This window comes from Pelodiscus sinensis, chromosome 14 (genome assembly GCF_049634645.1).
Source record: "Pelodiscus sinensis isolate JC-2024 chromosome 14, ASM4963464v1, whole genome shotgun sequence".
Classification (NCBI taxonomy): domain Eukaryota; kingdom Metazoa; phylum Chordata; order Testudines; family Trionychidae; genus Pelodiscus; species Pelodiscus sinensis.
Genome location: NC_134724.1, coordinates 40,155,219 through 40,172,673, shown reverse-complemented (window position 1 = coordinate 40,172,673; position 17,455 = coordinate 40,155,219). Strand labels below are relative to the sequence as shown.

Here is a 17,455-nt window from a genome sequence, read left to right as displayed (position 1 = left end):
CAAGGCTCACAGAAAGAAACAAACAAAAAAAAATGGACAGGAAATGCTCACAGACACTCTGTAGTGGACTGTATAAAAGTCAGCAACCAAAATGACCACACAATTTGTCATTACCTGAATAATGGTGACATGTCGCTTTTATATATCCCAGTGTGTGCTTTAGGCAGTTTATCCTAAAAATCATTTTGATGAAAATACCCTGTGGCCTGGTTCTTGGCAACTGAGTGACTAGGTTTCTGAGTAAGTGGATGGTAGATGGGAGGGAGGGGCACTGGCCCCCTGTTCTCTGTTTTCCTGGCCCAGGAACTCCAAACCGCTCCCTGTCCAAGTCCTCAGGTTGGGGGTATGGCTCCAAGGGTATGTCTAGACTACATGCCTCTGCCGACAGAGGCATGTAAAATAGGCTACCCGACATAGTCAACGAAGCGGGGATCCCCGGCTTCATTTAAACAAAAATGGCCGCCGTGCTGTGCCGGTTCAGCTGTTTGACGGCACAGCGCGCGAGTCAAGACGCAGATCAGTCGACAGGGGAAGCCTTTGTCGACCGCTCCCTTATGCCTCGTGAAATGAGGTTTACAGGAGCTCGACAAAGGCTTCCCCTGTCGACCGATCTTCATCTTGACTCGCGTGCTGTGCTGATGATCAGCTGAGCTGGCACAGTGAGGCGTCCATTTTTATTTTAATGAAGCCGGGGATATTTAAATCCCCGCTTCATTGATTATGTCTAGACATACCCTAAGAGTCCAGCTTCCCCTTAGTTGGGGCTTCTCAGTAGGTCTCCCCCTTTTTTCAGAGGGTAGGGTGGGGTCTTACACTTGCTCCCCTGGCTGTCGGGCGGGCAGGCTCTGGTTCATGCCTTTAGACTGCTGCGCCAGGCTCCCTGCTAGTCAGTCCCAAACTGAGCCAGGCGCCTTCCTTTTCTCCTCCCTGTAGGTCTGGCATTGCAGATAAAACGGGTCAGGGATAGCTCTGCCCAGAGTTTTTGTTTCTTTAACCCCTTGGACGCCAGGTCCTCCTTTCTCCACTCCCTCACATTCCCTTTGGAATTTCCATTTTCTGGGACACAGGCAGTCACAGGCATACACAGGCACTGGCTCTTCTACTCTGGTTTCCTGTCTCCAAAAAGGGCAAGACCCAGATGCTTTAGAACAGGGGTGGGGAACTGAAAGCCCAGACGCCAGATGTGGTCCCCAGATTGCCTGGATTTGGCCCCCAGGGCTCTGGGTTCCTCCCCTCCAGCATTGGGGAGTCCGTACTGGCCCCCACTGGTCCCCAGCCAACTGATGTTTTCAGTGGGTCAGTGGCCCCTGACCCAAAAAATGTTCCCACCCGGCTTTAGAGGAATCTGTAAAATTCCAGGAACAGATAATTACATGGCTGGATACCTTCGGGGGAGGGGCAAAATGGGGAACCCCTGTTCCTAACCCAAGGTCAGGCAATAGTTATCTCATGCCTTGAGGTATGAGGGTTGATTCGCTCCCATACAATTCTACCTTAGCTAATAGAGCAGAATATTTTTATCATCCATATAAAAGTCAAGCCCCTTTCCCTATCAATAATAACAGTGGCACAAAACCCACTTCAAACTTGCTCATCACAAAGCCATCAGGTGGGACTACAGTGCCACAGCATAGCAAGGAAGGGCACCAGGTCCCCTCTTTCCACATCCCGGCCAGCAGAGCTCTTGGGAGCAGTCCACCAGCTAAGCAACCCAAAGTGTTTGAGGCAAACATCAGAGCTAAGCACCAGCCTCCACAAAGGATAGTTTTGCCCTTCCGAAGATGGAGGAGAAAGTGTGACAAGTCCCAGCATTTAGCCCATGAAAAATACAGTCATAGCTATCCACCAGCTGGTTTTCTGGTCACCCATTTGGGGATGAAGCTCTTTTCCGACCAGGAGAAGGAAGCAGGATGCCTTGGCTGAGTTTAGGTTTTGATAGCCAGTATATTTCTCGCATACTTTAATTGCTCTCAACTGGTTTTTATAGACCATAAGGGGGAGGGGTTCATGATGCAGCAAATGCAAAGTTTTTACTACATTTCTCATATCTGAACCTCTGGAGATAGGATTGGCATCATACCCATTTCCAATCTAGCACAGAAGACTTCTCCTCCTCTTCATGAGAGCATAATGCTGTCTATAAAGCATGTCAAGTAAATAAACATAATTTTCGTAGACTTTGTTTTTAATACAACGTGTATGAACATGCAATGTTCTACTCTATCACTCCTGCCTGTGCAGGAAAGAGACTACATCATCGGCTGCATCAGTTTAGATCAAGCCTTGGTGTCCAATAATGGTGCAGTAGATACATATCCTGTTTCCATGCCTCATGTTTTTGTCAGTCCAGCGTTTATGCTGGTGGAGAATGGCTACTAGTTTTGAATCTGTGTGTCATATTTTGGAAAATTACTGCTGAATTTGAGGGGTTCAGTATTGCAATCTCAGATAGTGACTGGACATCGGCACAGCTCTTAAAAAGTTTGCAGTTGTTCTTGTCTTACAGCTGAGCTTACCAGACACATGTCCACGAGACAGAGCAGGGCAGGGCCTAAGCTCACTGGAAGTGATGGTTAAAAGATGGTTATTTCTTTATTTTGGACATTGCTTTCCTCTGACCACACTGCATCCCACTTGTAAGTGTCTCATAGCCAGAACACAGCTACTCCTGCAACTGGCTCAAATCTGCAATGCTTTCAAATACATAACTGTAAGGATACGTGAAATGAATCCTGACAGTGAAACTCTGATTCCTGGATGCTGAGGCAGGATTGAAAGGACACAGAGCATCTCAATTAACTGCTATTTGCAGCTTCATTTTCAGAGCTCGAAATAGAAGTGTGGGCTTGGCTTTGCATCTGACTGTGAGAACAACTGAAGGGTCAAAATGCTTGCTCTCGACTCTGCACAGGTAAAAACAGACACCTCAGTGTGCACTAAAAGTCACATTTCTAATCTCGAGAATAAGGAAATACCTATATACCTATACCTATCTCATAGAACTGGAAGGGACCTTGAGAGGTCATCGAGTCCAGTCCTCTGACCTCAGCGCAGGACCATGTACCATGTACTAAATTCATAGCTTGTATGTGGCACAAGGCTGTATCTCTCTGTGTTTGTATATATACACACAGATTTTAAATATATATTTAATGTAATATATATATTTAAAAGATGACTGAAAACTTAACAGTTGCTTTCACTGGGAGAGACTACAGGTAATTATACTGAAAGTTTCAAAGCTTAGAACTGAAGTCCCAAAACATCTCACTTGATTCAGAGATCTAGCATTAAACTGCAATGTACCCTCATTAAGCAACATCTATCATTTAGCTTTTTCCAAATGAGGGACGCATTGGTAGTGACAGTGTCTCTAGAGCTGAAAATATATTAAGTTTTGTTTAGAACATGACTCCGTTTAGCTTGTACTTTATACACACTAACTCTTCCTAGAAGAGCTGAATTTTCTACACATTCCTCTTCTGTGCCCCCAACAACCCCCCCGTATATTCGTTTTGAAAGAGGAACCATCTGAAGACTGCCCCCTTCCTAAAATTTGATCCTGAAACTCTCACTTTTCTAGGATCCCTTTTAGCTGAAGAGCCGCAATCACCACAAACTCCTGTCTTCACATGCACACTCTGATAATATATTGAAGGCAGACTCTTTGAAACTATTCATATCAAAATACATTATTCCGCTTATTCAGCATAATCTATTCTAATTTTGCTACTATCAAGTACCATCAGCTCCTTCATGTCTCCAGTGCTGCCTGACAGATCAACTGTGCTCTGCACCTTGCTCTAATTGGGCAACACAGGTGTGGCAGCTTCACAGGGATGAGCAAGAGGCCAAGGCAAAGAGAAGGAGAGAGCCTGAGCCCAGGAACTGAGGAGAGTAAAACATGCTCTGAAATTGGGAATGGGGGAAGCTAAGAGTTTTTACTGCTATTGCACAACCATATGAAGGGCTCCAGCTGATACTCCTGTGGCTGCTACTCCAGCAAATGAGGCAGCAGGGCTCCCACAGGGGCTGCTGTAATTTGAACATTGCAAATGGTTCCTCCACGTTAGAGCTGATTTCACGGTGGAATCAGTGAGGGTATTCAGGCAACAAGTTATTCTAGGTGAGGTTGCTGTGGCTGTGTATGTCCTCAGCGGCAGGGTCATGGCCAGTTGCTGCTGATGTGCTGATTGATAACTGTAGGGAGGGCTGGCCCGGATCACAAATGCATATTTAAAGCTTGTTGACGTGCCAAAACATGAAGATTACTTTACATAAAAGCCTATTTGTTTTGCCAGTTACTTACCCCTATTAATGAATCTTTTTATCCACCTACACCTGTCAGCACTGAAAGCTGCTGAAAATACAAGATAATAAAAAAGCAGCTGTTGGCAAAGAGCTCCATTTTATTGAAAGAAAACTTCTTAAATTGCTGGGACACATCTAGTATGTTACTTTACTTACAATAAGCAAGTAATCACTTGTCACAGACCTTGTAATTACTGTTCAGAGATAGAGAGGCATGATAACCAGCTCGAACTAGAGATTCAATGCACAGCTGGAAAATGAAGTCTGTGAAACTCTCCAAAGATCTGAAAAGGTGAAAACAAAGCTAGCATAGGAAGTCAGTGTGACATTATGTGTATTATAATTCCAAGGATACCTCCTGAAAATGTTAAGAATAAAAGAGTAATTCCAATGTGGAGCTCCCTTATGACGACTGTTTTCAGGATGAAATTGTTTACTTACACAGTCTGAATTTCCCTTAAAATCTTGAATTGAACACATTTTCCCTGTTGCAATCTTAGCTAAGTAGACTCAAATTTCTGTACAGAAAGAAGAACCCTTCCCCTGATAACTATTCATGATAATTCGGAACACTTGGAAACCAGATGTAAAAAATGTACTAAAATGTTAGCTAAAATATAGTTGTACAGTGTGAATTTCCTATCACCAGATGATGAAATCTTTTTACAATATGCTGAGAGTACTGTTCACATACAGAATTTCCTTCTTTTGGCTGATCTAATGGAGCATTTCCTGCAGCTTAATAGGAAAAAGCCATGATTTTGGACCCAAAGTCTAAACACTGCATATGGCTGTCAGATAATCACGGTGTTACTATGCAAAAAGTCAAGGATTGCTACCTACCAAAAAGGGATGAAGATATTTACCTATGTTGTGACAAATACAGCAGATAATACGCAAGTATAAAGAGACACTATATAAAAGGTACAGTCAAAAAATTCTGTACTGAGTAGAGAACTAGACAATATTAAGGAAAGGATGTTACTAGTGGCTACAGTTCAGGTTACCTATCAATTTTCATTATAAACACCCACCCACCCAAACATTTTCAGTCACATTTAATCTCAAAATTTCACTTTCCAAGCTGAAATGTCCCAGACCCAGTCTCTGCTTAAAGTTACAGAATGTTTGGGCATTTTTGAGGGAGAGGAGAATGGAAGCAAAGGGATGGCTGGGAGTGAAGATAAAGATTTGGCAGCTGTGAGGAAGTGGGAAATTTTTGAGTCTCTGTTTCTTCTATATGCTGCGTTGTTACCCCGTGGGGAGAAAAGGACTGTTTGCTTTTGGGACAGGCTAAGAGATAGAAGTGTGGATATCATCTGTTTCAGATTTTAATCCCCATATCAATGGACTCCTTGAGAATACAATGGAAGATCCTGCCCAGACGGTTAGAAAACAAAGATCCCAAGGGATATCAACTTCCCTGCCTCTCAGCAAGGAGGCTGAGCAGAGAGGTCTGAGGTGGGGGTTAATGTGGGTTGTGGGAAGCAGATGGATCACACCTGGGGCCTGACAAAGGAGACCAGATGAACAGAGAGAAATGGAGCTTGAACAATGAGATACGCACACTTCGGCTTGGCTTGGCTCCATGTTAACCAGAATGAACTATTCTTTAACCTTCATTTTTCTATGCTAGCCTAAGGATTTCCTGTGTTGTGTTCCAAATGACTAATAAACCCTATTCTTTTGATGATGCTATGTGGGTGTCAATGCAAATGCTTGGAGAGGTGCACTGATCCCTAAAAACTCTACAAGTCTCCATCAGGACCTGTGTCAGCTGGAGTCACTGACTGTAGTGTAGCGTGTAAAGCAGAAGTGTTTCACATCCAGAGCACCAGTCGAAGGAGACAGTATGGATTACCCTGCAGGAAGAGCGAGTTCCATGGCACATTGAAGGGCTTCCTCCTAGAGCAGTGTTTCTTAAACTTTTTAAAACTGAGGAACACCAAGGATTTTTTGTTGAGAAAAAAAAAAAAGTCGGGGGGGGGAAAAGGGTCGGGGGGAAAGTTATTGAGGAATAAAAAGGGTCGGTGGAAAGTTATTGAGAAAAAAACGGTTGCCTGCCCCTTCAAGGGCGGCCATTTTGAATTCTGTTGTTCTCAGCGGCACACCTTTGACTGCCTCGTGGCACACCGGTGCACAGTTTAAGAAACACTGTCCTAGAGGCTACTCAAAAGCTGGGGCCATAGCACGGACACTGCAGATCAGTGACACCTGGGAAACAGCCCGTAGTGAGGAGTTGTAATCTTATGGGCCTTTGAAGAACACAGTATGCATATGCACTGCCATTTCTGAGGCAACTACCTGATGTCCAGAAAAGCAGGAAGCCAGATTGTGCAGAGAGATAATTTTGCTGCATGTTAGAAAACGACTGGAGATGTGATAATTTTGTGAGTATGCGCCTTCTGCATTCAATGCACTGTAAAATGCAAATTGACTAGAGGAGACTTGCCTCATCCAGGCCCCAAATCCAGCAGAGCACTTAAGCATCTGCTTAACTATTAGCATGGGAGAAGTCCCAGTCATTTCAATAGTAGTAGTACTTCAATGATATTAACTACCTGTAAAGCCCTTTGAAGATTGCAAGAGATGTGAATGTGCTAAATACAATAGATTAAAATTTGATTTTTACAATACTTTTAAACGTTAGAAAGCAAATAAGGGGATTTCATCAGAAACTTTCTAAAGACAGAAAATAAATGTATGTTAAATGTTATGTTAAAGACTATGTTTCCATTGTAATATATTAGGAGTAAGATCAATTATATGGGACCTGTGCTGTTCAACATATTCATAAATGATTTGGAAAAATGAGTGAACAAAAAGATGGCAACATTTACAGACAATACAAAATTATTCAAAACAATTGAGGCCAAAGTTGACTGCAAAGAGTTACAAAGGAATCCTACTAAATTAAGTGAGTGGGACAGACAATGGCAAAAGAAATTCAATGCTGATAAATGAAAATTGTAAATTGTAAAAAAATAGTCCCAACTTTACATATAATATGATGGAATCTAATCTAGCTGTTACCACTCAAGAAAGATTTTGGAGTCACTGTGGATAATTCTCTGAAAACATCTACTCAATGTGCAGCTAACAGTATGTTAGGAACCATTAAGAAAGGGATAAATAATAAACCAGAAATTATCATAATGCCACTATATAAATCCATGGTATGCATACACCTTGAATACTGCATGCAGTTCTGATCACCCTATCTCAAAAAAGATATATTAAATTGGAAAAGGTACAGAGAAAAGCAACAAAAATTATTAGGGATATGTAACAGCTTCCATATGTGGAAAAATTAAAAAACTTGGGACTTAGTTGATTCAGGGGTATATGATTCAGGGGTATACGATAGTGGTCTATAAAATTTTGTCTGGTGTGGAGAAGCTCATATGAAAGCATTATTTATCCCTTCACATAACACTAGAACTAGGGGTCCATTGGATTAAATAAATATGCAGGTTTAAAACAAACATAAGGAAATGTGATTTCATACAATGCAGTCAACCTGTGGAACTCATTTTCATGGGATGTGGAGAAATTAAAAGTATAACTGGGTTCAAAAAAGAATTTGGTAAGTTAATGGGGGATTGGTCCATCAGTGACTATTAGCCAAAGATAATCAGGGATACAACCCCATTCTCTGAGAGTCCCTCCAATTGCCAGAAGCGAGGATTGAACAACAGTGAGTGGCTCACTTGAAATTGACCAGTTCTGTTCATTCCTTCTGAAGCATCTTGCACTGGCTACTATCAGAGATTAGATACTGGGTTACGTGGACCATTAGCCTGATGCAGTATGGCTGTTCTTATGTTCTTAGCAAGCAGAACACCAGTAAAAGTCACTCACTCTTGTAATAATAGAGAGGTAGCTGTGTTAGTCTGATCTTGCTAATACAAAAGGAAAAACTATGTAGCACTTTAAAGACTAACAAGATGGTTTAATAGCTTTCGTGGGCCAGACCCACTTCCTCAGATCATACTCTGGAAGAGAATTGGCATCACCATATATAAGATATTGTATCATATAAGTGTCTCTCATAAGATACTGCAAACATCACTGCATCTGTCACCCTCTGAAGTGTGTTGGTACCATCTGTATGCACTTACCTTCCTAGCTCTTCCCCAATTTCATAAACGTCTTCCACCTTCTGTTGTTTGAACACAGCCATCCCTAGACTCCTCATTAATGCACCTAGATGATGTGACTGGAATATAAAATACAAAGTTAGTAAATTTATTGTACTGTTTATGAGTAGCACTAACTCAGTTATAGTAAACAAAGAATCATTAAACAAAGACTTCAAACTGATCATTATTGATCTTTTCCAGCTTGTTATGGCCAAAGTTACCATCCACTGATGGTTGTTCTGTGGACTATGTGAAATAAATTTGGTTTTCTTGGTCTAGCTGCCATGTCCTGGTCCTGGAATGTATTGAGTGCCCTTTACTCCTATGGGCTTCTGGCAGCATAATGTACTGTGATGCTACACCCTCATACTTTTATGGAAACATGTTTTTGAATATGAATATGCATAAAACAAGTATCCTATCATGCAAGAGCCTGTGATCCCCTGAATGTGGATTCTATTTGTGTGCATGTATCATTCTTGTAATGAAGTTAGAAATATGAAGTGGAAACCCTGATTAATTTGGGGTTTTGGTCCCTTCCCCTTTGAAGGCTGTGCTCCTGGTAACTGTCAAGTCTCTGTCACTGAGCCCCCAGAGCTGAGTTGTTTTTAGTGTCTACATTGCTTTGCTGGGGACTGTTATACCAACCCTGTGCCTTTGCTGGGGGGAGATCAGAGCTTCTGCCTCAGTAGGACAGAGTGGTGGTGTGGCCCAGTGGGGCTTGGTGGTATGAACAGCATCCCAAGTGAAAGTCTCAAGGGGGTTGCTGTGATCCAACCCATCACACTGATGTAATCATGCAGGGTAGTGTGCGCAGCTGGGAGCTCTTGACGCTAGTGGTGATTTTAAGTGAGTTTTAAGTATGGTGTCTACAGAATAAAATGGTTATTGGTTTGTTATTTTCTACTTATTTTGGGTAAGGGAAATAAAAGCAGGAAAATCAGCAAAATGAATGAGAGTGAGGCTCAAAAGAAACTGGAACTTTACAGCATCCAAGTGGTAGAGAGGGAGAGCAAATATAAAAGACACATGGAAATGTGGAGATTAGAAATGGAATTGCAAGATGCCAGAGAAAAGGCTGCCCCTGAGAGAGCTATGGAAACCCAGAGGTTAATACTGGAACTGAAGAAAAAAAAAGAGGAAGCCCAAAAAGTTGCCCATGAGAGAGCCATGGAAGCTCAGAGGAAAGCAGAAAAGCATGAACTAGTTGTATTGAACTGGAAGCGTCAGCACCCCAATGTAGCAGGATCCAACTCTCCAAAAATCCACAAGTGGGAACCACTGGGCCCATCTTATGATGAATCTGCAGACATCGCCAAATATTTCATCACATTTGAGAGAGAGGAATCCATTCAATTCCTGAGGCTCAGAAGATGACCACTATTGTTGTAAAACTGAGGAGGAGAGCCCTGGACATATTCAAGAAGATGCCAATTAGTGATCTTCAGACTATGGCAAATTCATGGAGTTGGTTTTAAAACAGTTTCAGATCACACCTGAAATGTACAGGTAAAATTCAGATCCCTTAAAAGAGGGGCTGGGCTAAGTAATGTAGTTTATATTAGCCAAAAGTAAAATCTGTTAGATAAGGGGGTGAGAATGAATGGACTCACGAGCTCTGAAGCCATTTGTGACTTGGATGTTCAGGAACAGTTCCTGGACATGACTAATGATGATGTTATATGTCATTTGTAGGATAAAATGGTAGAAACAGATGAAGCTCTTGCCGTTTATCCTGATCAATTTGAGTAATCCCAATCTCCTGGTCGGGATACATCACAAACAGAGGGGTTTAAGTTTGGCTGGAAGACAAGGTCCCTGCTTTACCCCTGGGAAAAGGAGTATGAATGAGTGGCTGGGTGTTCGCCCCAAGTTCACTCCCCTGTCTCCTACACCGTAAGAGGAGCCCAAAAGGTGCTATCTTTGTAATTCCACTGAGCACCCAAGGAACAATTGCCCAATGCCAACTGGGAACAAGCAGCAGGTAACTCATAGAAATGCTGCTTCCCAAGCAGTGATCACGTATCATACAGGATTTACATAACTTGCAGGAAAGTAGTAAACACATGAAGGCTCTCAGGGTAATTGGACGTGTCATCTCTGTGTGGAAGGATTCTGAGGTAGAAATGTCTGTCTGGGGGGACTTAAAATATTATCCTTGGGAAAATAGCTGAATTAAAATTGGTCAAGGGCCATAAGATCCATGCCCCTTTGGCCAGAGTACGGGTTTAGACAGGGCAGAAACAAGCCGAGCTAACTGGTGCTGCTGTATCACAGAATTTTGCACTATTTATTTTGGGGACTGGCTTTTTTGATGTGGCTGAATCCATTCCAAGGGTTGTAAGCAGTGAGAAGGATTCTTGTGCTGAAATTCAAAGCAGGGAGGGCAAAGCCACAGGGGCTGTTGAGGAAATAAGAGAGTGTCTTTTTAATTCTTCCCCAAGAGTGCTAGGCAATTTGCAAACAGAGAAAGGAATAGAGGAAGCCAGGCCTGGCCCTGTGTCTCTTTCCATGGGGGAGGGTGAATTATTGCTTCCCAAGCTGTAAAATGTGCAAGAGGGGCAGAGGAGCAGGTTCACCCCTGGGATGCATGTGTCATGGAGGACAGCCTTCAGGAAGTGGTGGGGGTCCAAGAAGCCAGTGCGGGGGTTGAGGAACATTGGGCCAACCCAATTCAAAGGGTTTACCCCTTTGATTCATGGTTTACCAGGGAAGGATCTGTCCTGGCTGGAAGCTGTGTGATTATAGCGAACAGGGGATAGATGGCCCAGAGTGGGAAGCGCAGAATGTCTCCCCACCTTTTGCAGGGGTACCTTGGAGAATGGTGCTGGATCTCATCTGTTATCCCAAGCTGCCCAGATGTCATTCAAGTTTTAAATGGAGGAGAGGGAGGCTCTGAGCTCCTGGATGAGGGAGGCTCCACGACTGATTTGATGGAAACAGAATCTGGGGGAACAATGGGAACCCCATTGTCCAAAACACTGGTGTCAGACATTGGGCCGGCAGTACCTATCAAAGCTGACATCATCTCTGAGACAGGAAGGCAAAATCCCACAAAGGCTACCAGTGTTTGTACGTGTACTGACAGACCACCCAAGGGAGGTGGTGGAAGATACCTCAAAACAAGGAAAGAGGATTACAGATTACATTGCCTGGGGTCCAGGTACATTCTTTGCAAGTGTTTAATCTGGTGGAGAAGGGGCTTCTCCATTGGAAACTCTTTGCTCGAGTGTCAGACAAAAGCACAGACTGCAAAAAAAGGGAACCCTGTAGCTAAATTCATACTTCGATATATGGAAGGGTTGAAAGGGGTGATAAATACCACATGACCCAAACGGTTTAAACAGAGGGCATGGTATGGTAACCATACTTTTCCTACACCGCCTATGGATCGACACAAAAGAATCTGGGCATAGTTGCAAAGGCATAACAAACTAGGGATGTTAAATGTCATAAACTGATCAACTAGTTGATGGATTTTCCATCTACTAGTTGATTAGACGATAAGAAGGGGAGCTGCAGCGGGGGTAGCTCCCGGCCTGGGAGCTAACCCCGCTGTGGCTCTGCCTTTTCAATGTATTAAGAGCCGGTCAGGAATCAGCTGTCCTGGCTCCCTCCTGCTCTGCCTTAGCCTCTTAAATGTATTAAAAGCCAACAGGCTTGTAATACATTTAAAAGGCTGGTGCACAGAGGGAGCAGGAATCCACGTGAGCCAGGAATCAACTGTCCCAGCTTGCGCGGGTCCCCCCCGTGGCACTTCTGATTTTTAAATGAATTAAGAGCCGCAGGCACAGCACAAATAACTGTTGTCGGAGGTGAATCAGTAGCTGTTCATCTCTCTCTTTCACTGATAGAGAAAGCAAACTCTATGTGCTTTCTCTGTGTATACAGAGTAAGATCGATTTGGTGGGGGCGGGGGTTGGTCCCTTTGGAAGACTGTGCTCCTGGGTGCTGGAACTGAGCTCTCCCAAAGCTGAGCTGCTCTCAGTGTGTTTGCTTTGCGTGGAGGCTGTTACCCCAACCCTGAGCCTTTGCTGGGGAATACCAGAGCTTGTGGTCCAGCAGGACAGGATGGTCAGGTGCCCTGAGGGGCAGGTAGGCAGGCTCAGGGGTATGAACAGCACATCAGGTGACAGTCTCAGGGGATCTCAGTGATCCAACCCATCACAAGCACCCAGCTCCTGGGCCTTCACCCAGAAAGTGCTTAAAACATGGATGTGCAGACCTATTGACTTAAATGGGATTAGTCACATATTTCCCGGTGCTGAATATGGGGCCCCTGGTAAAATGACTCATATTCAAGTGAGTTCATTGTCAATCAATCAGAACTATGCAGTACAAATGTTCAAATGAACATTAAATTGACTGAGCCCCTGTTTAAAAGAAACACTGCGCAGCTGGAGTCTTTTTTGTTTACTTTCTTGTTTGCATAGAGAGAGGTGACACACACACATTCCCGTACATCTCTTACCCTACTGACCCAGCCCTCGCTACCCAGTGCTCTCCACCTTCCATGCCTGGCTGGGCCTCCACGACAGACCTGCTTCTCCTGGTACCTGGTACCATGTGGGGGGCACCCAGGGTCACAAGCTCCCCTCCCCAGATTTCTGTGAGGGTTCAAACCAGAAAGTGGCAAGCAGCAGCCTTGCGGCACTGTCCGGGAGGGAAGGGATGGGAGCTGCTTCCAGCTGAAAGGGGCTGGGGATGGAGGTTGGGATGACCTGGCTCATGTTTTTCCAGAGGGCTTTGGCACACGCAGAACTTGGCTCCTCCTGGCCTGTGCCCTGGGCCAGAGCGTTTTGAGCTTTTCCTGGGTGCCGGCCCAGTCAGAGGCAGTGGGAAAAGGAGCCTGCCAGCCAAGCTGTTGGTGAGCTGAATCATCCAACCAGTCACTGGTTCTCTGCACAGTGCTGGAAGCAGGAGGTATCCCAACGGAGCGGATTTGGAGGAGCAGCAGGCCTGGGGTGTCACCTCAGTCCCCAGAAAAATCATGGAAGGGATCCACAAGGAATCCATTTTGAAGCACTTGGAAGAGGGAAAAGTGATCAGGAATAGTCAACATGGATTCACCAAGGGCAAGTCATGCTTGATCAACCTGATTGCCTTCTATGGCAAGGTAACTGATTCTGTAGACATGGGGAATGTAGTGGATGTGATATACCTTGACTTTACAAAGGTTTTGATATGGTCTCCCAGGGTATTCTTGCCAGCAAGTTAAGGAAGTATGGATGGGATAAACAGACTGGACTGTAAGGTGGACAGAAAACTGGCTAGACTGTCAGGCTCAACGGGCAGTGATCAACGTCTCAATGTTTGAAACATGAGCCAGATCATCCCTACCTCCACCCCCAAGCTCCCAGCCATTTCCTTGTCACATGCCAAAAAGGCTGCTGCTCGCCACTTTCTGGTTTGAACCATGACAGAAATCTGAGGGGGGAGGGGCGGCTGTGACTCTCTGTGCCCCCATATGTTGCTTTGAGATGACGTGGCACCAAGTACCAGGAGAAGTGGCTGTCTCAGGGCCCAGCCAGGCATGGAGGGTGGAGAGCACTGGGTAGTGAGGGTTGGGCAGGTCAGTCAGTAAGGCAAGAGATGTACGGGATCGTGTGTGCATCACCTCTCTCCATGCAAACCTTCAAGATAAAAAGGTAAATAAAAAGACTCCAGCTACACAGTTTTTTTTTTTTAAACAGAGGTTTGGTCAACGTGATGTTAATCTGAATGTTTGTACTGCAGTTGTGTGTGATTGCCATTGGACTTGCTTGATTATGAGTAATTTTACCAAGTGTCCTGCATTCAGCACAGGGAAATATGGTCACCTTTGGCTTTCGTCACCAGAGCCTTCAGACTAGCACCTCTCAAACAGGAGCCATTTCACACCCAGGCTCGTTCCCAGGCCCACTCCCTTCCTGGGTAGCTGGGTCTCAGAGACATGCAGAGGTAGGGCCTGACATTGGTTTGTTCCAGGATCAGCAGGGCCTCACATTGCTCTGTAGTGACAGCTTCTGACTATTTTAGGAGCATGATGGACTTTGAAGAGTGCCTTGCACAAAGGAATGTTATGGCAATCACAGGGCCTTGACAGGATGGTGAGCAAGAGAAGTAAGTGTTGGGTGGTCTAGGAGGAATAGCCCTTACTTTCCGTGCTAGTGATATGGGTTTCAAATCTCCGGGCTGCTGTGGTGACTGGGAATTCCATTTTAGTCTCTCAAATTTTCTGGGTGGAGGTTGACACAAAGAAGAAACCCAAAGTGACAGTTGCTAGTAACATCCCTTAACATGAGATCAGATGCTACAGGGTAGTGCAAGAACGTGGAAAGAACAGAATTCTCCAATGCAGAGGTTGTAGGCTAGGGGTAGGCAATATGAAGAGAGGTTAAAGCGACTGGGACTTTTCAGTTTAGAAAAGAGGAGACTGAAGGGGGATATGATAGAGGTCTATAAAATCATGATTGGTGTGGAGAGGGCGGATAAAGAAAAGTTATGTATTAGTTCCCATAATAGAAGAACTAGAGGACACCAAATGAAATTAATGGGTAGCAGGTTTAAAACTAATAAAAGAAAGTTCTTCTTCACACAGCGTGTAGTCAACCAGTGGAACTCCTTGCCAGAGGAGGCTGTGAAGGCTAGGACTATAACAGAGTTTAAAGAGAAGCTAGATAATTTCATGGAGGTTAGGTCCATAAAAGGCTATTAGCCAGGGGATAGAAATGGTGTCCCTGGCTTTTGTTCGTCAGAGGCTGGAGAAGGATGGCAGGAGACAAATCGTTTGATCATTGTCTTCGGTCCACCCTCTCTGGGACACCTGGTGCTGGCCACTGTCGGCAGACAGGCTACTGGGCTAGATGGACCTTTGGTCTGACCCAGTACGGCCGTTCTTATGTTCTAATAAGCAGCTACCGCTTCCTGCAGCTCCTGGTGGCTGAGGACAGCAAACCGCAGCCAACAGTCCTAATATCCAGGACTTTGACCTTACACAGGCATTGATTACACACCCAATCCTGATTTTTCACATGTGCAATCTGGTCACCCTAGGTCCAAAGTGTGACCCTGGAGTTGTTAGACACTGCTCAGAATGTCCTTTGGAGTCTATTTGCTTTTAATATCCCCCCAAAACTGACCCCTCTATCAGATTTATTTTATGCACAATGTTGCTTTTCATTCCTATCCACTTTGTTCAGAGATTGCTCTCTCCCAAATGGAAGTATAAGATCGTGGAACTTGTTCCTTAGGGCAGCAGGTCTCAACCAGGGATTTGCTTCCCCTGTAGGGTATACAGAGGCATTCTGGTGGGAACATTGACTTTTACATATTGACCTAGGTTTACAACAGGCTACATGAAAAGCACTAACAACGACAGTATAAAAAAAAATTCCATACAGACAAATGACCTGTTTATACTGCTCCCTAGAGCTTGTGTTTCGCTGTGATCATCTGGGATTTGATCCTTCTCTTCCTCCGACTCAACAGTAGATGGGAGGGTGTTGGATGGGGAGGCTGGTGGAAGACTCTTTGCCAGAACAGATGGAACTGTGGAGCAGCATCTAAGGGATCCCCAGTGCTCCCAAGGGGCCCAACGAGTTAGATAATGAGGAGAAGGGTATGGCCACTCTGGGTACCATAGTGGGTGGTAGGGCTTTTCAAGGTAATGATGATATTGACGAGATGTAGTAGGAGAGGAGTGCTGCGAGGAAAAAACACTCCTCTGATCGTATTCAGTAAATCTGGTGAGTTCATGCAGCAGCGGAGATCGAATGTAGCCTGGAGATGCGCAAGGCAAAGACAGCACCGGAGAGGGTTCCCTTGACGGGGGGAGGGAAACAAGGTGCCTGTCGTTAGTATCAGGTGCCAGTGAGGAATAAGTAGCTCTGGCTAGCTCGGTGTGGTCAGCATGCGCTGACTGAATTGCCTGTGCTATAGCCTCTGAGGGAGGAGGCATCTGCGATGATGTCAGCATGCTGGGAGGCGGCACTGAGGACTTGCAGGGCTGTTTGGCTGCCGGTTCCGAGTCTGTGACCATCAGAAATGGGCATGGGGTTATTACTTTGCTGGCACTTTTTCAACCCTGGATAGCCCGGCATAATAATATGGGGTGGCCGCTCGCTGAGGGTGAGGGCAGCTGATAAGGCTTCCTCTTAAGATTTCTTTTTGTGTGTCTTTCTTTCTGTTCTTTCTTTTTCTTTCAACAGGAAAAATGAAGAGAGGGAGGGCGAGATTAACTGTGGCAGGGGCATGGGGAGAGCGGGGCCACCCCCACTGAGCCGGTCCCTCAGGAAAGAGGATAAAGAAAAATTGTATTTTTTTTAATAGAACAAGCAACAGGCAACAAGTAACTCAGGGTATGTCTACACTTGCATCTTCTTTTGATAGAGGGATGCAAATGAAGACAGACATTCAAAATTGAAAATGAAACCAGGATTTAAATATCCCATGCTTCATTTGCATAATCGCGTTATGGCTCTATTTCGAAATAGCACTATTTTGAAATAAAAGACGCTGTTAAGATGCAGTTATTTCGAGACGAAACCCTTCTCTCGGAATAGCCCTTATTCCTCATGCAGTGAGGTTTACCAGTTATTTTGAGAGAAGGGTTTTTTCTCAAAATAACCATGTCTTAACAGCATCTGTTATTTCGAAATAGCGCTATTTTGAAATAGCGCCATAACGCAATTATGCAAAGGAAGCATGGGCTATTTAAATCCTGGCTTCATTTGCAATTTCGAATGTCTTCACTTGCATCCCTCTCTCGAAAGAGGGTGCAAGTGTAGGCATACCCTGACTGAGAAAAACACTAGAATTGATAAAGGAGGCAGGAAAAACTGTAAGGCCGTGTGAGGAAAATAGACGCCTGAGATGAGAGAGAAACTCCATACATGGCTGAGAGCAGAAAGCGAGGAACTGAAGGGGGGAGGGGTCAGGCCATGTGTGTGAGGTACCAAACTGCCCATAGCATGAGACACCTTCTGTGAATGCGTGGCCCGATTGACAACTGCAAAGAAAAA

At 44.6% G+C, this 17,455-nt stretch overlaps 1 protein-coding gene across 2 annotated transcripts in view; it reads right to left on the bottom strand.

The window, feature by feature from the left end:
* Positions 1–17,455, bottom strand: part of DAPK2 (death associated protein kinase 2) — a 103,918-nt gene that overhangs the window by 70,530 nt on the left and 15,933 nt on the right. For both annotated transcript variants that reach the window (XM_075897629.1, XM_075897630.1), the window contains exon 2: positions 8,433–8,530. In XM_075897629.1, coding sequence (XP_075753744.1) covers positions 8,433–8,509 — 77 coding nt within the window. In that variant the 5' untranslated portion in view covers positions 8,510–8,530. The remainder of the gene's footprint in view (positions 1–8,432; positions 8,531–17,455) is intronic.